This window comes from Phasianus colchicus, chromosome 5, assembly GCF_987193195.1.
Source record: "Phasianus colchicus chromosome 5, bPhaCol1.hap1.1, whole genome shotgun sequence".
Taxonomy (NCBI): Eukaryota; Metazoa; Chordata; class Aves; order Galliformes; family Phasianidae; genus Phasianus; species Phasianus colchicus.
Genome location: NC_143440.1, coordinates 44,427,571 through 44,451,532, shown reverse-complemented (window position 1 = coordinate 44,451,532; position 23,962 = coordinate 44,427,571). Strand labels below are relative to the sequence as shown.

At 34.2% G+C, this 23,962-nt stretch overlaps 1 protein-coding gene across 1 annotated transcript in view; it reads left to right on the top strand.

Annotated features, from left to right (window-relative positions):
* Nucleotides 1-23,962, top strand: part of EML5 (EMAP like 5) — a 93,757-nt gene that overhangs the window by 11,015 nt on the left and 58,780 nt on the right. Inside the window, exons 2-10 of the mRNA XM_090141490.1 lie at nt 5,670-5,829; nt 8,157-8,255; nt 8,788-8,856; nt 10,443-10,628; nt 16,401-16,536; nt 20,519-20,720; nt 21,835-21,972; nt 22,689-22,945; nt 23,481-23,693. Of these exons, the coding sequence (XP_089997616.1) occupies nt 5,670-5,829; nt 8,157-8,255; nt 8,788-8,856; nt 10,443-10,628; nt 16,401-16,536; nt 20,519-20,720; nt 21,835-21,972; nt 22,689-22,945; nt 23,481-23,693 (1,460 nt within the window). The remainder of the gene's footprint in view (nt 1-5,669; nt 5,830-8,156; nt 8,256-8,787; nt 8,857-10,442; nt 10,629-16,400; nt 16,537-20,518; nt 20,721-21,834; nt 21,973-22,688; nt 22,946-23,480; nt 23,694-23,962) is intronic.

Below are 23,962 nucleotides of genomic sequence, written 5' to 3'. Positions count from 1 at the left end.
CCCTGCTTATAATCCCCCCACAAGAGCAAGCAAGGTGAATGATGCTTTATCATAGGTAAGAGACAAGGCATCTGACAGCATGTCGAGATTGCCTGAGGATTTCTGGTGGTGGATATGACATTTTAAGTTAAATTTTTCTTCTACAGTACTTAAAGAAATAACGTTAAAAAAACTGAGGAGCTGGTAAATATTCGACTTGGTATTTTTTTGTGTTTGTTTTTAGATCAAGGTTGCATTTTTAGATGCATTTTTATTTGCATGTTTTTTTTTTACTTAACACTATCAATTGCTGCTTTTTCTAACATAGAAATTAATGACATAAAAATGAATAACCTATGAAACGTTATTGAGTGCTAGGTTCATTTACAAATAACTGTGATTTTATGTTTGGCAGGTTACAACATATGCTTTTGATAATTGGTGTACTTTATTACTTTATTGGGAATACAACTGCATCATTAAGCTTGAGATAAACATAATTGTACGGCAGAATACTTGCATTTTCTTGAAAGTATTTCTTATGAATGCTATTCATCTGTCTTCTATTTTATAGTATTTTTCAGTAATGATGTTAATGAGTCCAGATATGTAAGTTTTTATTGTCTATCAAGTACACGTTGACCTTGGAATTCTTTCAGTATTTCATTTACCCATGCTTTCCTCTTCTTTTATGCTTATGTTGTCTTTTTGTTTGTTTTAGAAAACTGCTTAACTGCTGTATGTCTGTGCTGTTGCTTAAGTGGCTAACCATACAGAAAGCAAAATGAGAATTTCAAGTACTTTCTTCAGAGCATCCTGGGCTCTTTCCCGTTTGTATAACTAATTAGTTTTAAGTGTTCTCCCAACTTTAAGTGATGCCCTGGCTCATTTCGTGTTTATGGACATGAAGTGAGATGCAGAGATGGTAAATTCCAGAAGAGGTGGCTTTATTTTCTGTAGCAGTATAATGAGACTAATGCCTGCAGGCATCTGCAGAAACTGGCAGTTAGTTCTAAGAATCTTTTTCCTCAGTTTTCATATCTTTTTGCTTGGAAACTTTGCATCAGTGTTACTACACTCATTGTCTAACTCTCTGAAGATCATCTTGTCTTTTTGTTCTCTTCTGCTGAGTTTTGGAGCAGATAAAGAGCTAAAGGTTTTTGTCAGATTTTATAAGTTGCTTATAAACAAGCCTTTAGATAAAGGAAATGTAATGTTGGTTCCACCACAAAGTATATTAATATCTAGTCGAGTCTGTAAATGGCAACCTGGCATCAGTGGGATGAGCGTTTCCTATGAAATAGACTCTTTTCTGTACTACTTTTTTGCAGCTGGGAATAATCAGTATATGGTTTTAGTCTTTTCATTGGCTTCGTATTCCTGTCCTCAGTACAGACTCCTATTTTGAAGCTGTATGCTTCTACAATTTAAGGAGTCTTCTAAAAGCTATTTATGATACTGCTGGTGCTCTGATAACAAGTATGTAACAGACCTAGGAATGATGGTTCACAGTTGTTTTTCTTATGGGAAATAGTCCTGCCCAGATTTGATCTATATATACTTTGATGAGAAATGTTTGCTGCTTACATCTATTCCTGCTATAATGACTTCAGCAGTATGACATAAATGATTTGTAATTTCTCCTGTCATACTTTCTAGGGAAATATGGGTAACTGGCAGCTATTCAGAGAATATCCACAACTATATGTAAACTGTCTTGAAATTTATGATGAAAATATTTTTCTCTATTTGCTTGTAGAAACAATTTCACACTTGAAATTAACTTTTCTTTAATAGATATCTGAGATGCTGTTATTTTACTGCAGTATTCTTTTCTACTGGTGCCCTAGTTTTATGAAGCTCAGATGTAGTCATGTGAATATACTCTTGGATTTTCATCCAATATTGTTGCTAAGGAAACATCATCTTTAATATTGTATCCCTGTCTGCAGCTTGTCTGTATTAATCAATGCTTGCTAATGCCCAGCATGAAATAAGAGAAGAGGAAAAAAATCTTCATTTGTTTTATAATAAAGTTGTTGGGGATGATTCTCCTTCAAGTTCCTTTGCCCCTATAAACCTCATACACACTGAAGGCTCACATCTATATCTCTGCTGTCATCCCAGACAGACATGGTATCGACAGATTCTATACATTTCTTCAAGAGTCTGTCATTAATAATTAACACTACTGATCTAATATTAGTATTACACAATGTAAGCATCTGCTCAAAATGGTGGGGAATGCTGAGGTGACAAAGAACCTTTTGTTTAAACTGTAAAAGAGGAGCTTGAGTGCATTGATTGAGATGTGTATCTTCACTATACTTTTAAAACTGTAATACTGTACTTCAGTCTGCTTTGAATATCTATCTAGAAGATGACACGTCAGAGATACCAGCGGAACTCTGTTCTCAACAGATCTGGCTATTCACATTTATAACAACAGTGACAGGCAGATTTTTGGATTTTCTACTTCTTAGCTCTTCTCGGAAGTATCAAATATTAAAGTGATTTCAAAATTAATTTGACTAAGCAGTTTGTTAGCCTGATTCCTGCTTTATTTCATGATTGCATTTGACTTTTGAACGTTTTTCTTAAGATAGTTTCATTGAATACTGTGTTGACACTAACATCTGTTCTGGAAAATCCAAGTCAGGAAGGCCAGAGGTAAACAGGCCTGAATAACTTACTTTGTTCAGAATGTTTGTTTCTTTTTTTGGACAAGCAGTGATATTCATCAGCTTAGTCATCCCTGTATGAAAACGGAAGATACCAGGCAGAATTTTACAGTTTATGTGTGTAGGCAAGATGCAAGTCACAGTCTAACCTGGAGAGGTTATCCCAGCTTTTGTTATCAAGATGGTAAAAGGAACATGACTTCTTTTCTTCTGATTGCAGAGCTTCTCGTTTGCACTAAGCATTCTTCTACCCCTCTAAGGGAGAGAAGAGAAACAAAAAAATCCCCCAAAAAATCCTGTGTGAGAAGTCAAGGTACTGAAGTCTGTTGAACCTACACTCGCAGCTTTGGCAGCTGTCTTAAAAGCCAAACCGAGGAAGTTTTCTGCCTTTTCTTAAGGGCTGACTGATGAATAGAAAACAACTACTTCAGTAGCTGGAGTGGTGTAGTTGGGCACCTCTATAGAGGTATCTTGGAGATCTCCACTAGAGAGAACTTGCTCATTCTTTTTCCTGTTAACTACATCATATCCATGAGTGAAATAGTCACTGTATACCAGAGGTTTGTAGTCATGCCTTACCTGGCACCTGTTCTAGTTATATTTTTAATTTGTGGAGTAATAAGCTGTAAACAATTTGTTGCTCAGCACTGTCTTAATAATGAATGTTCCTGAATGCGTTAATTGCATCAATGCAATTCATTGGGAGGCTATGCCAAGGTATGATATATTTGGTATTTATTGCTATGTCTGCAAGGATTGTTCAATCATTCATAGTCCAAAAAAAGAAATGGTAAGGACCTTAAGATCTCTTAAAACTCAGGTCTAATCTCTCTGCTTTGATCAGAACTCTGAATTTCAGATCCAGAACTCTCCATAGGGCTGTTTGTGCATGTGTGTGTGTACCCAGAATGACTCCTGATGTTTTTTGAACAAAGAGGTTCTATCAAAATTGCAGTTGTGGAATGAGGACCCCAGTCTGATCATCCCTTCTAGTATTTCTGTGTTCCAGTGATTCACTTGCATGATGTGTTAATAGCAGTGCTAAGTATAGGGTTGAAAAGTCCTGACGTCAGGTTTCATGAATCAGTCATAAGACTACTATATTTTTATTCTCTTAGTTTATCTCTTTCTTTTTTTTCTTACTTAGTCTTCACTTCTATCCCTTCTCGAATTTCTTTATTGTCCATCTGGTCTTATTCTCGCCCTCTTCATGGTGTCTTTGTAAAAATTAGATCATTTCAAATGCAACACTTTCTCGCCCTCCAGATGCTCTTCCTATCTCCCCACATATACACCATCTGCCTGAGTGTGTTCTGGGAGTTGTGCAGGTGTTGGTCAGGATTAGGTGGCAGAACTGAAGTGAAATGTGATAAGTTTTGCTTGCCAGTTCCTTTTTGTATTGCTTTTTAATTATGAAGTTGCTTTATCAAATAAAGAAGGAAGCAAAGAGGAGTAGCTGTGTACTAGAAGAGAAGCAAATGGAGGAAATGTTGGTTCCTTGATCCTTGTACTGAGGATAATGCAGAATAGCTAGGAAGAAGAATTCCCACAGAAATGTTTCAGAGTCCAGTCTTTCCATCTTTTGTGGAAACTCTGAAGATTAAAGAGTTCCTGTCTCTGTGCTTGTGGAATTTTTTGAGCGGTGGCAACTATTCAGAATGCTGTATTAAAATAGGAAAAATACAAAAGAATAGTGCGTGGGGCAGCGTGACCTTGTGAATATTACGCGGCTTCTAACACAGTTGTCCCTTGGTCTGTTTATGCACAGGAAACATACATGTCTTTAGAATTCAGCCTTCTGATCATTTTCTTATAAACTCTATCCTGGCTATTTCTAATACATATATAGGTTTTCCTTGCCTCCACCCTTTGAACTTAGTTTGTCAAAATAAAAGTTCAGATGTAAGATCATACTTGAGCAATGTGCTCAACCTTTCTCTTTTCCATGTAATTTTGAAAGAATAAAAACATGTGTTTTGAGTGATTCTCTCTAGCAGTCTCCAAGAACTGTTCCTCTCATTAGTCAATAGGGGGAGGAAATATTTTTAACCAGTTTAAATAGCTGACTTTTGACAATACATCTTCCTGACTAATGTAGGATATTTTTCAGCTCACTTTGGCTTGCTCTGTCTAGACTGTGTAGAATCTCATCAACTAGTGCAGATGATTTTCTATTGAAGTTTACTTTTTTAAAATGAAATATAAATCAACAGATGTCACATCCTCCCCTGCAGCTTGCTTTCATAAGCAAAACGCAAAACAATCTTGCTGACTATCATGCTTTCATGATCCCTTATTTGACAACACGGTTATGAGGATGCTGTGTAGACTTTGGAAGATTCTGAACTTTAAGAAAATTCTCTGCAGTGTTGGCAATATGAAAAGTTAACAGTTATTCAAAATGTGCTATTCATGACTGCTCTGTTTCAATTTAGTCACCTGAAGTCTATTCTGATCATAACATCTAGTTTCAGATTTGATGTACAATCAATTGAGAGGTATCTTAAGAATTCTATTCAATCTTCTCCTGTTAAAAAAAAAAAAATAAAAAAATCAAAGAGTATGCAGAATTGAATAGTTCTAGTATGCATATTTCTCCATTGATAATAGATGTGTAATGCTAATTCTTTTTTTGTCTTTTCCTTTGTATTTTTAATTATTAAAAAAGGTGGAGAAAGGGAAAATAGGTACTTCTTAGTGTATGAAAATGTAACTTAATTTAATAAGGTGAAAATTTTAGAGCAGAAGATTAGTAACTTCTGCAATTAGTTTAATTGGTGAAATCCTTGAAGGCTCAAATTGAAAAAAGGTGGTTTCACGGACTTTATTAAAGGCCAATAAATTAACTAATAAATTGTGGCATCTGGAACAAAATTATTTAGTATCTACTGCTACTCATGGAAAAATATTGTGAAATCATTTTTATAGAAAAATATTAATGCAACCAACTAGGCAAATGTAGAAATTTAATGCAAAAAAAATTTATATATATATTTTTTTTATTGGCAGCCTTGCTTTGCATCCTGAACGTGTGTTGGTGGCAACAGGTCAAGTTGGAAAGGAACCATATATCTGCGTATGGGACTCGTACACTGTGCAAACTGTATCTGTTCTGAAGGATGTTCACACACATGGTATAGCTTGCTTGGCTTTTGATTTAGATGGTCAGGTATGTAATTTTTGTTTTTTTCCAAACACTCTAAGAAACTGCATCTGTGAGAGCTCTTTTGTTGCTGAAGAGACCAGTGCCTATCCTTATTAGGATGACAACAGGTGGTGCTCTACTGAACATAGAGGGAAGCCTAGTTGTAATTTTTTTTCTGGAAAAACATACTGGAATTATTAGAGGGAGGCTTTGAGTCTTTTTCATAGTGATCTACAGGTTTTATCATTTTTATTTCTCACTATTTACAGCTTTCTAGAGTCAATTTCTTTCTACAACAATGTTTCTGGTTGACATTGACGTCTTTTTTCTTTGTTATTCTTGTCAGTGTAAAGTTGTCACTTTCTCACTGGAGCAGTGTTAATAATTTGAGATCAAAATTTACTACATTGTTCTGTTGATGTTCCCTAACCCTTTCTTAGAATGCAATTATGTATTCCCTATGTACATAAGGGAGATTTGAATGTAGATCTGGCATCTGTTCTGGCTACGCTGTTAACTGATTTCTATGTTTAAAGCCATAAATTGTCAGAATTTAGACTGTCTGCTTTTCTCAGTGTTTCCATATGATCACCTTTTTTTCTGGTATTTGGAAGCTAGTTATAGCTCTTTTTGAGATCTGCATCTCCAGAGTTGTCTCCCCATGGAAACATTTCCTTATGCAAAATATGTTTGTTTGCATCCTAACTATCCTTTTAAATCTGGACTTGTCAGAGAGCAGTTCTCTGTGATGAGGTTCTTCTAGATATTTCCCACAAGTAGCGTTTAATGTTGATGGCAAGTTTAATTATTTAATATATTGGACACTGTATGATATTTTGATTTAGTGGAGTGATACACAGAAAGGTACTGAAATCACAACATAAGCATTTGTAGCAATTGTAATATACTGATGAATCACATTTAAAACATGATTCCTGTTACATAATGCTCACTTAAATAGTCTTAAATGCTCACTGTCACAATAGTGGACATCAGCAGTTGCCAAAAATGAATAGAAGAACAGAAGCAGGCTCAAGCCTCTTTTCCAAGTTTGTTTTATTAGTTGTCTACTTCTTATACTTTTGTTGGACAATGTAGACACTCCACTGCATCTTGTCTGAATATCTTAGGAAGGCATTCTTCATTAGCTGTCTCACATTAATGCAGCTGTCTCAGCTAAAACCATGGTTGTTCTTCAGTTTCTGTAGTATAGAGATATGTTCAATTTTCTCTACAATAAATTCTTCTGTAAGATCACAAGTATTTTGATTATCATCTGAGCTCTCCTTGTGGAGGTGTACTGGTTGGTAACAAGATTTTCTATGAGAACTGAAAGCACCATTTGATCACTCTTTTTGAAAAATAAAACTATCAGCCAATGTAGGACATCATCAGATTTTGTGGGGGATTGATGAGTATCATTTACAGAGCTAGTTTACTTTCATACTTCTTGTGCAGTTGGGCTGGAATTGACTTTTATAGAAGGATAGCTGGAATTGAAACTGATGTTCCTTTCAGAAAATTTTTTAAAGATAGAAAAGATGAACTTCAGAGTATCTGAAAAATTGAAGTTTGCATTAATAATTAAGAAGCTTGAAGTTCACTTGTATTTAACTTTTTTCTTTTCTTTTTATTCCCATGATTTTGGAGCCTTACTGATAGTAAAGAAATAATGTTATTGGAAATAGATTTCTGCTTTTGTAAAAATTTTTCCTACATTTGTTGTTTGCTTTTGCTTGTTACAAATTCAATTTTATGGTCTGCATAAAAAATTGAAATTAAATGTGTTTTGAATGTAAGTATTTGCTTGAGAAAAACTTGTCCAAAAGATTTGCTAAGATTTTATCTTTTTATCAAGATGTCACAGTACCTGAATAAACTGAAGAAAAAGATTTCAGTTCTTTTAAAAATAAAAACAAAACCCAAAATCACCGACGTTCATTTTGTCTGGTCTTCAGAACTGTTACAAACTCTCAACAAAAAGATTTTAAAGAAAAAATAAGATTTTTCACTGATTAACAGGTGTAGTAGAATTGGACTGTAAACTAATATGGTTAGTGATGTGCGTCAAGAAATCTGTGCGAAGTGTTCTTAGAGCTGAAGATGATCCAGGCTGCAGTGTGTAGTTCTTAAGCTTTTGTTTTTCTATAATTTCTTGGAAAAGTAACTGATAAGACAAAGCTTTTGAATAAGATGGTATATCTTTAATTTTTTTTCTGTATCAAAGTGTAGATATTGTTTCTTATTCAATTTGGCTGTGAGTTTGTTATCCTTTAGAGTGATGACTCTTGCCTTAACTAAGGCATTGATTGAGTTATCTGTATTTATTTATTTATTTTGATTACTTTTAGCGGTTGGTCTCAGTTGGATTGGATTCAAAAAACACAGTTTGTGTATGGGACTGGAGAAAAGGAAAATTGTTATCAATGGCTCCTGGTCATACAGACAGAGTAAGTATAGCTCAAGAATTTGAGTGTCAGTGAAATTGCATGAAGTTTGGATTTGGATTAAGATGTTGGACTAGATTATTTTAGAGGTCTTTTCCAACCATTATGATTCAATGCATAACATATATGTGAATAAAATATGTAGCTCATTTATTTGTGAATACTTTGTTGAGACTGTGAGCATGCATGGGAATTGTGAAAGTAAGGCACTTTTTAGGCACCAATCCCAGTATGAAAAATAAAACTGAAGGTAATCTCTTAGATTTTTCTAGTCTCTTAGATTTTCATAAATTAATCTTTTTGTTGTTTCTTTTCATGTGGGGGGAAAAAAAAAGAACCAAATAGAAAAGATGTGAGTTGTATGTTGCAACTTCAGTGTTGGATGAAGGATAAAGAAGTCATTCTATTTAAAGCATTTTAGATTATCTGTTGATTTGGTACAAGGTTTTTACTGTTTTCACTATCCTGTGCTGAAAAGACCATCTCTGCTGACATTCTTGTGGTTTGCTGCTTTTTATTTTCATTTTTAATGCAGATATTTGATATTTCTTGGGATTTGTACCAGCCAAACAAACTCGTCAGCTGTGGTGTCAAACACATCAAGGTAATGAAATGAATGTTACTTCATGAAATATTTATTTATACTTTGTAAAATAAGGCAAAAATGGAATCCAAAAAGAGTATATATCTAAAAGGAATCTACTGCTCAGGGATTGCTATCGTGTATCGCACATGACTACACTAGACATTTTACAAAATATACAGTGGGAAAACTGGCCATTTCTGCTCAGAAGAGTTCGTGGTCAGGCAGACAAAAAAGTAGAATAAAAGTAGAGTAAAAGATTTGTCATTAGTATTGTATGTGATGATTGTGTTGTAATTTAGAATTTAGGTCCTCTAAATACTGTTTGAAATCCCAAGCAGTGTAAGGCAAAGTACACACGCTTAAAGTGAGTCCAGGTACTCAAATTTCCAGTTTAAACAATTAATGAATTGTTACACTGCAGAGCTGAAACATGTTTAACAGTCATTTCTCAGAGTTTCAGAAAATGTGAAAATACAGTGGAGAGAGGAAAAATTCTTGATTTTTCTTTGTCTTCTTTTTTCTCTGCTGTTGCTACTTTTGTTGTTTTCAACGCTCTTTGCCTGTTAACAGGATTTGTAAATTGGCATTCTGTATATTTTTCAAGCAGAGTATTTCATAGAAACTCTCTTACTTCATTTGATGTGTGTCCCAATTGTCATGCAGGAAAAAAGCTTCTTTTCCATACTTGTATCTGATGACAGTCAAGCATTCATAATCCTACTGACACAATTCCTAGAGAAAGTCAGTCTCTTATCGCATGCATTGATGTCTGTGTTACCACATAACAGCAGTAGATGGCAGCTTCAAAGTTCTGCATTGCTTTTAACTGTAGGTTCCTGTGGTGAGAAAAAAAATAATGTTTTTCTTATTTTTATACCATGAAATTGAGATTAATATATATTAATAGTTGGCTAGATTGCATATACCTTTGAGCATAGTGTTTATTAAATTAATCAAGTCTCCATGAACTGAATTAATAATAACTTTTTTCTGTTTCAAGATCTAAAAGTAACACTATGATGATAGTAAGCTAATATTTGCCAGCTGAGAGTTAGTATATTTAAAGTGGCTTTGTCATGAAAATCCATCCATTTAGATAAGAAAAGCTCTCTTTTGGAGGTGAGGGGGAAAGGTGTATTTTGAAAATAATTGATAGTACTTCTTTAAATACAATCTGACCCCTAATGGTTTAGAGGCATTTGGATCAGGAAAGAGATTTTTACTGATGATGTCTGCTTTTCTTACATTGTTCCTTCTTCATGTTATTTTTTTTTTATATCTGTAATTATTTATTCTTCATCTTCGTAATTCTGTCATATTCTTCACCTCACAAAATCAAGTTAAACAGACAATTTCAAATAAATTGCTATTAAGGAATTACCTTTTTTAAAATATGTTACCTTCCTACAGATGTTTAATTTGTGCAGTTACATCTAAGGCAACAACATAATCATTGACCCTGTTTGCTTTGGTTAAAGTTAAACAGTGAAATGTAGATGGAAAATGTATGTAATGAGGAGGTAAAGTACTTATCTCTCAAGTGAACATGTTAAATTATAGGAGATTAGCAAACATCTGTCTCTCTGAATCACTTTGTCTTGCAGTTCTGGAGCTTGTGTGGCAATTCACTGACACCAAAACGTGGTGTTTTTGGCAAAACTGGTGATCTTCAAACTATACTGTGCCTAGCTTGTGCAAGAGATGAAGTGACGTATTCTGGTGCACTGAATGGTGATATTTATGTATGGAAAGGAATCAACCTTGTAAGAACAATACAGGGAGCACATGCTGTAAGTATATCTCTTTTAAATTAACGTAAAACGCTAAATAGATTTCCAGAGAGCCAAAAAGGGCAGTGCAAAATCACCTGGTCTGTGTTCTTAAACAATTCCAGTGATAAAGACTGATGATGTCTAATCTAATTTTTTGTGGATGTATGATTTATCCAAGTCTAGATGGCCTGCACTCCTATGTTAAGGCAGTGGGCATTGAAAAAAAGAAACAAGTACCCAGAGAGGTTGTGGATTCTCCATATGCATCTCTCTCCATTGGAGATAATCTAAACACAACTGGACAAAGCCCTGGGCACTTGCTGTTAGCTGACTCTCCTTTGAGCACAACTAGATGGTCTCCGGAGTTTCTGTCCAACATTAGCTGTGCTGTCATTCTGTGAATTGAGTCCTACTGGCTAATTATCTGGTAGCTCTCTAGAGTCGATTGATTCTATGGACTACATAAGCCTGTATGCTTACCTAGTTTGTTGGCACATATGCTTATTGTGCAGTTGAAATCTTAAAATCGTTCTTTATAATTTGGCTAGGTAGAATGGAGGGGACAAAAATGGTGAATATTATATATGTGGGAGAGGTTGCTGTCAACAGTAAGTTGATTTTGTGTTTGCTGATGGTAGTGAGAAACGTACAGTAAAGAATGGTTGCACGTTGTTGAACTAACTTATAGGAGGGATTGAACTACTTAGTCAGAGACCTGTATAAAATGATGGTTTGTCTGTTTATGAATAAAAGTGTAATTATGAAGAATTTAAGTGTGGAAATGTGTAATGACCCAGCTGATGAATACAAGATTGTTAGAACTTGTTGCTCTGTTACACTGCATCCATTTTTTGTTGAACACAAGATCAAATTTGAAGTGCTGCGCTTTTTATCTTCGTTAGAGTCAGTGAACTGAGCTCAAGTGACCTTGGAATAGGTCTTATCTAACTTTCTATTTTTGGCTGTGTCCTTTAGGCTCATTGGAGTTGTAGTTTGCCATACTGAAAATTAAGTAGGTGCACTAGTCTGTGGTTTTGGAATTCATTTTCACAGGATATTAGAGTCATTAAAAATCACACCAATTTAAGAAAAAAATATTCTCCAGAAATTTCCAACAAATGAAACTAACTTTCCGACAAAATGAAACATTATTTTTCAATAAAATACTAGTTAAAATGATAATGTCAGATTATAGTAAGTACAAAATATGAAAGCTTGGAATAAGAGTGCTTCTTCAGTCATACTAAACTATAATCATTATATTTTACAGCTATTTTGTACTTGATTTTTATAAATCATGTCCTATTTGTCCATTCTGTTAGAAGAGAATGCAGGTGTAAGTGGTATCATTTGTTTTGGGTGTATATTGTTAAAAGCATAGTTTGAGCATAGCAAGGAATCAGTATAAATTTGCATTCAGAGTGCTAGTGTTGGAATTGTCATCCCTTCATGCCTGTTTATCATGCCTTATCATTACTTCTCACTAGGCTTGAATTAGACTGAAAATTTATTCAAAGAAAGTGTCTCATTATTTACTTGAATACCATGTATTCCTGTGTTACAAGAAAAAGGGTAGGTATCTCAGCTACAGAAGAATATTTTCTAAAGTACATTAGTGATGTGGAGACACTGTCCATCTGGCTGGCAGTGGTCTGTATTAATATAGCAAACAAGTACTTCTCAAAGTTTGAGTGCTTTTGTTATATTTAGCTTAGTTCAAAAGATATTTTATTTTAAGAGCAGTTTAGTATGTTTCAGTATAGGCAAAAGAGGAGGTAAAGAAGAACTTTAGCACTAGCAAGCAAAATTGAGTTCATTGCTAAGCCAGATTATCCATTTTCTGTTACAGCATTACTAAGAACTGTAGGCAGAGGAAAGAAGAGTTTCTGGCAGATTCCTATCTGAGTTTGATGAGGAATCAAAAAGGTTAAAGCAAATAGCATGTTTGGATGACTGGAAAATTTGTTGGAAAAGGACTGCAGAGTTCACTGAACATAGAAGTAGGAGTGGAAGGTAGGAAAAGATGAAAATGAGCAGAGGTGATGAGTACAGGCATAGAATGTATGTGTGGAAAACACTGGATCACGATGGGAATTCGTGGAACTGTAGTTTTGCTGAACACTTCTTAATAATAAAACCAGTGGAGAAAGTCTAAAAAAGGAGAAAGGAAACAAGGCAGCATGAAAATATATGTAAATTCATTGGCACTGTTGTGGTATTACAGGCATGCAGTGCATCTGATTCTGGAAAGTTAACCATATATATACTGTTTAAAAAAATAATCTTTTACCCAATGTTACATCACTGTACCAGTGCAAACAACAGATTATAGAATTTGCTATTTATTTTATTCACTTTACAGGTTCTAAATTCAAAGTAGTCTGTGATTAAGTATCTGAAACATAAGACATAAGGTTTTACTCGTGCATTAAAAGAAAATATGCTTGTTTAAAAACACCGAATGCTTTAAAGATTGTTATATGCTATGTTTTGCCTTGAATTGTAAATGTACATAAGATGCTTTCTCAGCAGCTGAATAATTTATTTTGAGATAGTCTTTCAGAGGTACACATTAAAGTTGTGTGGATTGATGTCAGAAACTGAGGTTAAATAACAGACTTGAGGTTAAATAACAGGCACCCTGTTAGAACTATTGCACGCCTATGTCAGTTGGTTGAACACTAATTAAATATAGATGGAAACAATATAATGAACTTAAATGAATGGTTTTAAGCCAGTATCAGTTACCAACACATTAAGTCATGCAGAAGTTTTTCCCTATTGTTTAGCCTTATTGTGAATTTGAAAAGCAATAGTCCACTTATTTCAGGCAGTGAAAGGCGTATATACAACTAATTTTATTTTTTATAGCAATATGCCCATTTTTGAACTATTTTATGGGTAATTTGTGACATAAGAAGATTACATTTCAGAATAGTTGCTCTCCACGTTAAACGTATTGACATCAACTTTAAATATTTACAATCCAGCCATTTACTGTGCGGCATATACTGGGAAAGACTGTGTTAGAATAAATGCCCATTGTAGACATTGCTTTATATGTTAGCATATGTATCCTGAATTACACTTGGGACTAAAAAGGAAGTGCTGGATTGTTTACCACACTGGCAAAATCTTTCTGTTCTCCATATTGTTCAGAAGAAGTTAATTGCTTCTTGAGCATTCTTGAAGTTGCAATGTGATTACTTGTTCTAATTGCCTGTTTTCCATGTGAATGCTTGCTCCTAATTACAGCTAACTACAGTCACATGTTTTAGGAATTGCACAGTTAGAAAATTCACCACACAGTTCTATTAGTGACTGCATTTGGACAAATTAGCAATTGATTTCTGTCCACTGGAGACGAGACAGGTCTGGAAGCACCAAGCAACACGAGGCTACTTCACTATTTTAAATTTAATGGATAGAAGCAGTAGGAAAATATACATACAGTATAGGCCATCTTTGTTAAATTCTTGTACTTCTCTGTTTTTTCAAGTTCTGGTCTGTCTGGGGATTTCTTTATTTGCTCTCGTTTAATTCTCTTTTCCAGTTTAAGGGAACACAGATGTGATACCAGCTGGTTATGCTGGAACAATAGGAAATATTTTGCATTCTGAGAGAACTGCTGATTAATTTGAGTTCTTTCCAAAATTTTCTCATTCCTTAAGAAGTATAATGAAAAATCCATAGCAGAAAAAGATGATCCATATGGCAAATTTGCTAACTTTTAAGATGGGATAATTTGATCTACGTATTTTGTTTTGAGTCAGAAGCACAGTCAATGCTTCTTGCTCGTATTATTCGTTTGGATCAAACAAAGTCAGTTTGCCTCTCAGTACTGATGAAAGACCACTGACCATCAAAAACTAAATTATGTTCATAACAACTACAGATTGAAGGATCAAGAACCAAATTATGTCATAACAATTACAAACTGAAGAATTGAGAGAATCTTGAAGACTTCAAAGATGTTTTGAATTAGCAAACTTTACTTTTCCTGAAAGGAAAGATTTAGTGAAAGCACAATGACTGGCCAAGCTCTGAGCATAATCTATCTTTCCCACTTAAATGTGGGCCTAAAAATTAAATGAAGAGTAGCTAAGCTCAGCTTCCTCCATCAGATACTTAGAGTTCCCATAGTGGACTTTTGTTGTTGTTTTCATCTCTTATCCCAGTGGCACTTGCACTGAAATGAGGATGTCCTGTTGCATTGCAGGAGGTTGATTGAGCACATCTGCCAAATCTCCTTGGCAACCAGTATGTTCTTCTCAAGATAAGGATATTCTATGAAATGGAAAACAGATTAATCCTGGATCCACTAGATTTTATCTTCAGAACATTCAGCCGGCTTCCCACATTGCCAAATGTCTGATTCTTGTTTTTCAGTATGGACTAATTAAACTATGGATTTTTGAAGGAGTTAATTAGAGAAAAGAGAATAATTCTATTATCAAGGTTGCATTCCAAAAAGAGCTTTAAACTATTTAAATATGCAAAAACTTGAGCAACATTCATCATATGGTTAAAAAAAGGCCAGAATTCCTTCAGCCTTATGTTTACTCAATAATGCTAAAAGGTTAATGCAGTAAAACAGTCACAGATAGAAATAAATGGAGTAGGAGTCGATTTTGTAAAATCTTTAGGCTCCCAAAGAAACAGAAAGAGGATTTGCAGAACATTAGAGATATGAGAGTTAGCCTTCTAATCTGCTTATGACTTAAAAATTGTACTATATCTCTGTTTAGGCACATGCTACTTCTGAAAATGTGGATTCCCTTAAAAGTCAGTGTCCTGAGGATGGACGTTATGTGTCAAAAAATGAACTTCTGTCACCCTAGTTTTCAGTCTTGATTGTTGTTTTACACTTCACGAACAATGGTTATCTTGTGAAAGCTGAGAAAGTTTTTTATTTTTTATTTTTCCCAACTCTTGAAACAATTAAATCCTTGCTACTCAACACCAAAGGAACAAACAGATTTCATACTTCATTACGGTGCATTCAGGTATTTTCTTTAGATATGATTGGAGAATAAAATACAGTTTGGTAGCAAAGAATAGTCATGAGTACCTGGAAATTATCACAGTTTTTTTTTGTATTTTCATTCTAAACTTAAGATTAGGAATCAATGTTTCATGTCTAAAAATGTGTAAAAATAAATAATAAATCCTAAACATACATTTGCCTACATTGGAAGTAACTAATAGCAACAAAGGCCCAGAACCAAGCCTAAAGGAGATTGGTGGAAATCCTTCTACTGATTTTTGTATGAGTGTATTTAATTATTTGGTTTATGACAAAAAAGGTTGTGGGCTTGCAAACCTATCTTAGGCTTGAACTACTTTAGTTCAGTTTAATTCTGTATGTACAGTTAAACATACAGTTAAACAAAGCATATTTCTCTTGTGTTCAAGCTCTCATTTTGGAAAGCACCTCAGTTTCTGACAGTACATAAGCATCTGTTAAACCCTCAAATGAATTAATGTAATTTTGAATATTTATTATGTACCTTGAATAGAAACAAGCAAAAATGGTTACTTAAGTTTTCAAAAATCAGCATCTAAGTTCTTTCTAATTCCTTCACAACTTCCAAGAAAACCCATATTATTAAAAACTGTTCTTTTAAGAATTCTCTTAATTCTCTTTGGTATCTAAAACTTGTATTAATTGTGTATTTTTGTACAATTTTCAGCAACTGTGAAAGAGTGTAATAGGAGGAGGGTTCCACTCTCTCTATTGATCTCTCTCATCTGTATGTATTATTAAAAATAATTTTCTTCTCTCTTTAGGCAGGAATTTTCAGCATGAACGCGTGTGAAGAGGGCTTTGCTACTGGTGGCAGAGATGGCTGTGTTCGCTTGTGGGATTTAAATTTTAAACCAATTACTGTGATTGATCTCAGGGAAACGGACCAGGGATATAAAGGTAAGAAGATGTTTGTCACTTTAAGCATACCGTAGATTGGAAATTTTACATTGTTTTGTAAAAGAAAAGGCTTATTTAAATAAATCAATAAATTAGGAGCGGGACTCATGGATGTTATTATGTATTGTTGGCAAGATGAGAAATGTTTTGTTTTCATGATGCCTGCAAATAAGAGGATATGTAGCCCATCAAAGGTGCTGTGCAATGTACTATATACTAGGAAGTTTTGGACAGGAGTTTTTCTGTGACTATATATTATGAAACTGTAGATAAACAGATACAATGCATGTCCTTTCTGATGCAGAGCAGTTTTTAACAATGAAGAGTAAATCAGTAAGAGGATTTAGAAGAGACACTGCAATGAAAACATCAGAGTCAAGAAATTCCCTTTTGTAGTTATCCATGTTTTCAGAAAAACTATTCGGACAAAGTTTTGTGGTATTTAGTACGATGCTTCCATATACCTATATCGTAATAAAATTTTAGATCAAGCAGGCTATGGTGTATATTGTCATTGTTCTAGGTATCGGGGCTTTAGTAAGCAGCAATATAATATCGACTTGCACCGAAACACTAATATCTCATATAATACTGCTTTCGTAGACATGTGAGGTTTTTTTTGTTTCCCCAGTAACTTTGCTCTTTTCTATCACCTTGTGGAGAATTTGATGATGAGGTAGAATGTATCATGACAATTAGATACATCATTGTCCATAAATAACTGATTACAAGCAGAGTTAAATATTTCTATTCTGTAATTTATTTGACATTCCCAGCAAGACTGTGATATATTCCAGAAAGATGAAGTACATTCGATTTGAAATGCCCTGGGGTGCTGTGACTTTGTCATGACTGAGACAATTGAAGAGAAATAATTGCTTCAGTTTCAAATCAAGAGATAAATGTGTTCATGTTTATACCCCCTTGCTTCATAAGAAGATTAATTTATTTTTTCTAAAATAAGTACTTAACTGACTGTTTTGGATAGTCACTTCAGTTTCTGTCTAGTCTGATAGACTTACTTTGAAAAACAGAACAGAATTTCTTGTTTATAAAAATAATGGTTATGTATTAAGTTTCTAATTAATATTTCAAAGTAATATATTTCTAAATAGAGGTGTCCCTCTGAATTAAAAAGATTAATCTAGTTTATAATAGGTTTGGTTCATTCATACATTTGATGTGTTTGCATTCACGTACATTTCTGTACTCTAGAAACGCTAAATTAATTCATTGATAAAGTTAGCAAATTTGAGTGTCTCCTAAGTGAATTTGTACATTGTTGAATTCATTCTGAAAAGAAAGCTTTCTTCTGTTGTGTCTTGTATCCAAGTTACACTAACACAGATGTATTTCTGCTGTTGGTAATTTCAATTTTTCCTTCAAAACAATTTATTTGTACGTACCTTTTCTCTCTTTCTTATAGTGTTTTATGTAACTGTGGCCTCCTTAGGTCTATAACAAATAATAAATATCTGTTAGTTTTAACAAGAATAATGGTGGAAAACTCATGAACCTTTGCACTTGTAAAGTTTCCTTAATTTGAAGAGCCATAGAACATATCAGTAACTTTGTATTTGCTAAGGAAATTATCCCAAAGCCAGAATTATGATTCGCTGTTGAACTAAAACATCAATGCAGATTTGGGAAAAACATGACTAGAGCAGGAGAAAGAGACCTGTTCTTACATACACTAGAAATTTTGGCTTTTAAGCTTGCTTAGATGCTGCTACTGCATGTATTTAAATGCTACAGTTCATTCTGTTTCATTCTTTCAAACTTGTTCTCTATTCCAGATCATCTCTCTTGCTTTTGGAATGAACTCTAGATTCATCAGTTCTGAGTACTCCATCTTCATTTTTCTTTATTCATCCAGTGCCCATTACGCACCTAATAACTTGTTTTTAAATTATATCTTTCACGATTCCATTTTCCATAATCTTTTCCCTTTAGACTTCTGCATCTGTGATTTCTTTATTCATATCTTTTTCAGGATAGCCTTTATGGCCTTTCATTCTTCTTGTTTCTTAACTGCATTTTCTGTTGGCCCCACTTTATCTGTTGTTAATCTTTCTGTGAATGCAATCTCAAGTTCCCTATCTCCTCGAAGGGTTTGCAAAGCAAATTAATGTTCTAGATAGATCTCCAAATAGTTTTTCAAAATATCTCCCTCCACCGCAAGAAGTTCCAGCTTACTAAAACAAATTTCTTAATCACTGTTCATCAAAGATTCCAGTTATTTCTTTCTTGATTTTTATTTTTAATTACAGTAGACTGAATATTGTGTAGCAGTAGGAGTGCACTGAGTGCACTCTGGGCATTTTTTCATTCTATTTCTTATGGAAATACGTCTAGTGTACATTCAAAGGTTCTCTTTAGATGCAAAGCATGATAAGTAGGTCTTGCTTTGAAAGCTTGTTTTGTTAAAAATGAAAAAACATAGATAAATATGCACCAGACTGGTCTGCCGATCCACACATTCACCGTTTCTGAACCTTGCAGTTTTTCCCTATGTAATTTTAAAAACATAAGTTCTTCTTTTCCCTCTGCACAGTTAAAAATATTTTTTAGAAGCACATCAGCTCATACAATATTCATTTTCTCTTGCTTGATGGACATAATTTTGCCTCACCTATTAACCCAGAGTAGGTTTTCACTGATCATTCTTGACCTGCCCTTCACAATAGTCAGTGTTCTGACAGAGAGAATTATGTCAGGCATTTCTATCATCTTGTTATCTATATCTGAAACTGGCAAAATTGACTTGTGCTATCAGGCTGTAATAATTTGAGCCTTTTTTAAAAGGTCCATATTCATAAATTGGGTTAAGACTGGGTTCTCCATGTACAACTCTCCTAACTTTCATTTTATTTATCACAATCTTATCTATAAACAAATATAATTTGTGAGTGTTCAGCTCCTCTGTAAACCTGGAAAGTAATTCAGTTGTTCAGAAATCCTTGTTAAATTCCATCATAAACTCTTTTCAACTTTTTAGTATATTGTTCCAGTGAGTCCTACTTCTTTTCTTTGAAGGGGGAAAGCAAAAAAAACCAGATATTGTTACAAAGATATAAGCTACAAAGGTTTGCCTTAGGGGTAGCATCTTAGAAACGTGCTGGAGAGTATTGAATTCTTTGTCTTATACCTGGTCAATGCATTGCACTGATGCTTTTGTCACGTACATAATTGAGAATCATGTGAATTCATGGTTTCATCAGAAGTTGTAATTTACATTTTCTGTTACCTGTTTTGAAATTTAAGAGCATTAAATTCACCCCTTCGGATTCAAAAGTCAGTATTTCTTTCACACAAAATCACAGAATTGCCAGGGTTGGAAGAGACCTCAAGGATCACGAATCTCCAACCCCCCTGCCACATGCAGGGGCCACCAACCTTCCCACCTAATGCTAGACCAGGCTGCCCAGGGCCCCATCCAATCTGGCCTTGAACACCTCCAGGGACGGGGCATCCACAACCTCTCTGGGCAGCCTGTTCCAGCACCTCACCACTCTCTCTGTGAAGAATTTCCCCCTGACGTCCAACCTAAATCTCCCCTCCCTCAACTTAAAGCCATTTCCCCTTGTCCTGCAGTTATCAACCCTTTCAAAGAGTTAATTCCCCTCCTGTTTGTAGGCTCCCTTTAGGTATTGAAAGGCTGCAATGAGGTCACCCCGCAGCCTTCTTTTCTCCAGGCTCAGTCAGAGATCTTGTTATGAAAGAATGTTCTTTGCTTTACTAAAATAAGGTTCACGTTTGATTTTAGAATTTTTAAAATTCTAGTGTTGAAAATTTAATGTTCCAAGGACAGCAGTATGTGATGTGAAATAGATAAAGGGAGTAAATGGGAAAAGAGGGGGTGTATGGATACTTCTTGACATTTTCATGCTTTTATGTTTTTCCATGTTTTGTCATGTTATGTTATCTTTGTTTCAGAAATTCTAAGAATGTTCCTCTCAGTAACAATCTGTTCCTTCTATAGGTCTGTCTGTAAGAAGTGTTTGCTGGAGAGGAGACCATATACTTGTTGGAACACAAGACAGTGAGATTTTTGAAATTGTGGTACATGAGCGTAATAAGCCTTTCCTGATAATGCAGGGGCACTGTGAAGGAGAGCTGTGGGCTTTGGCTGTCCATCCTACAAAACCATTAGCAATGACTGGAAGCGATGACCGATCAGTCAGGTTGTTATTTGTCTGATTTTCATTCACACATAGTTTGATGCAAACAACTCATTTTGTAGATAATGTAATTGAAACGTATGCATTTTTATATCACTGGTACTGATATCAACTGGCACTGAAGTGCTTCTAAACCAGTGAAGTTATGCATGAAATTACTGACCTCTAATAATAAAATACATAGGTCACTTTGACAGTAATGCCTCCTATTTAATTCCATGGAAATGATAATATGCAAAGAACACAATAACAGTTTGTTACAGCAAATTCTCAGCAAAACACTGTTTTTCAACATAATCACCACTATGAGTTATGCATTTTTGCCAGCGATGAACAAGAACCTGTATGTCAGGTTCTGCATGGCTGCCTGGAATGTGGCTTGTCTTTCACATCGCTGTCACCACTGCTGAAATAGAAGACATAAATTTCAGAATAGCCCTTGTAGTTGAAATTTATGGTTAACAATAGTGCATCATAGAAAACAGAAGCCATTTTCTGAGCAAACTGTAAATTTCTCTTTTTAAAGCTCAACTTTTTGTCATAAATGCCTTTTTTTTTTTCTTTCTCAGATATTAAATGTGTTGCCATTTTTGCTAAATATATAATTGTAACATGGTTAAGAAAAAATGTAGTTGAACCAAAGTTCCACTCAAGAATGCTGGATACATCTTATAAATGCTAGATATCATGTGTTTTGTAAAAACAATTAAGCTTTATAGTATTATCTAGACAAATGTAGGAAGTTAGAGTTTGCTAGTAGGAAAGGGCATGTTCAATCTGTGACTTCTTGAATTATTCTTACAGATTTTTAGCTAAATTAACTAACAAAAGGGTAGAATTTTCACCCAGTGATCTAAAAGTATGTGTTGTCATTTTTTTTTTATTTTTAGAAAGACAAAAAATACCTGCTCCTGCATTTTCTCATTAGATATTTTCTCACACTTAAATATAAGAACGTTCTTTCCTGTATGGAGAACTGACACTTTTGTCTTAGTGGAAATTTATTTTTAAATAGGACACGACCATGTCATGTTTTCTGCTGAAATTGCAGGCTTCATGCTATCTAAGGCATAGCTACAAACCATTCCTTGTATTTGTAATTAATGCTTTATTCTAGAATTTGGAGTTTAATAGACCATGCTCTGATTGCCCGGTGCAATATGGAGGAACCCATTCGCTGTGCAGCAGTTAGTACTGATGGAATCCATCTTGCTCTTGGAATGAAGGATGGCTCTTTCACTGTGCTTAGGGTCAGGTAAGATACAGAAATTAATAGATGCATTATAAACTCTTTCAAGTACACAATCTAAATACTTTTGTATGTATGTGGATACAGTATTGACCGTGTGCAGGAGACCACATAGATTTGTTTTAAATTGCTGATTTACAGAGTGCTTGGATTATTTAAATATTTGCACTAGTGTGGGAGAGGCTTTCCGTAATAACACATATGTAAAAGTACATTGTTTTTTTTAAAGAATGGCAGCATTCTAGGAAGTGATTTATTTTAATATTTGCTTTATTCATTATTCTTGAAATAAACTGTCCTTACTTCCATAATTGTTTTGGAATGCTTCTGTTAGTACAACGCACATGCCAAATCAATGGTGCTTTGCCTTGTTGCTGTGATACCACAGTTTTAAAGAGCAGCTGAGGTATGTGGCTTATGTCAGTGAAGTTTTCTCTAAGTGAATAACCTGGTACAGGACCTTCCTGTGTCAGTGTTCCTTTCTTAGCCACAAAGCCCTAACTAGCCCTGAAAGTAATGTGGTGTTTGTACATATGATAGTTATAGTTCACTTCATCATTTTACAGATGTGGGTTTTTTCCTTTTTTTTCCTTCTTTTTTTGCTTTTTTTCCCCCCTTTTTTTCCCTCCTTTTCTTTTCATTTTTTTTTTTCTTTTTTTTTTTCTTTTTATGGTTAAGAACTTCACTTTTATACTTATGACATGCTTTCTTTCATACCACAGAGATATGACTGAGGTTGTTCATATCAAAGACAGGAAAGAAGCTATTCACGAACTGAAATATTCACCAGATGGGAACTTCCTAGCTGTTGGTTCCAATGACAGCTCTGTGGATATATATGGTGTTGTTCAGAGATACAAGAAAGTTGGGGAATGTATTGGATCTTTAAGTTTCATCACCCATATGGATTGGTCTTCAGATAGTAAATATATACAGACTAATGATGGCAATGGGAAGAGACTTTTTTACAGGATGCCAAGTAAGATTCTGAGTTGCCTTTATTATATTTGTTGCTAATTACAGAAAGCATGTATAGCAGTTTTATAAAAATGACTTAAAATGGATTCTGGTTCAAAGGACACGATTGTGAAGAAACTTTTGTAAGTCTGTGGAAATGTTTGCTTTATTTGAATGAGTACAGCATTTTCTGATAGTTATTTACATGTTTTTATTGCTGCTGCATGTTAGAGATGCTGACTGAAAATTCATTTTATTTCTCCAGAGTAAATATTTGTTCTGCTTTATTGAAAAAAGAAAATATATTCAAATTCAGTTTTTTCAGTACCTTAACAACTTTGTAATTATTGAACTTGAATATTAAATGGATTATATTTGCTTGCATTGAAGGTTTTTAAAATATATGAAAAACCAATATATTGTGTCTCAGATATCATCTATTTTTTTTTAATTTTTAGTTTACAAGAGCTTGTGCTGTAAGAAATATTTTTTCCAGAATAATATTTTATTTAAAATTACATAAATACTGAAAAATGACTTCTTATTTTTGTTTTTAGATGGAAAGGAAGTAACAAACAAGGAGGAATTAAAAGGGGTTCAATGGGCATCATGGACTTGTGTTTCTGGTGTTGAAGTTAATGGAATCTGGCCTAAATATTCAGATATAAATGATATAAATTCTGTGGATGCAAATTTTATTGGGCAAGTTATGGTTACAGCTGATGATTATGGAATTGTAAAGCTCTTTCGATACCCGTGTCTAAGAAAAGGTAGTACCTTTGAATTGATAAGTGCATATTCATGAATTTTGGTGATTCAAGAGTCTTAAAAAACTGGATTTTTGAAAATTATATGGCTGGCCAATATTTTTTTTTAGAATAAATTTATTTTGGGCTCAGACTAGAAATAAATGACAGGATGGTGAATAGGCAACTGCAATAGTAGTTTTACCAGGATTTTATGTACACTGAGTAGGATTTTAAAAAGTCTTATGTATTTTTTTTATTTTTTAAAATGGTTCTTTTTAAATAGAATTTCA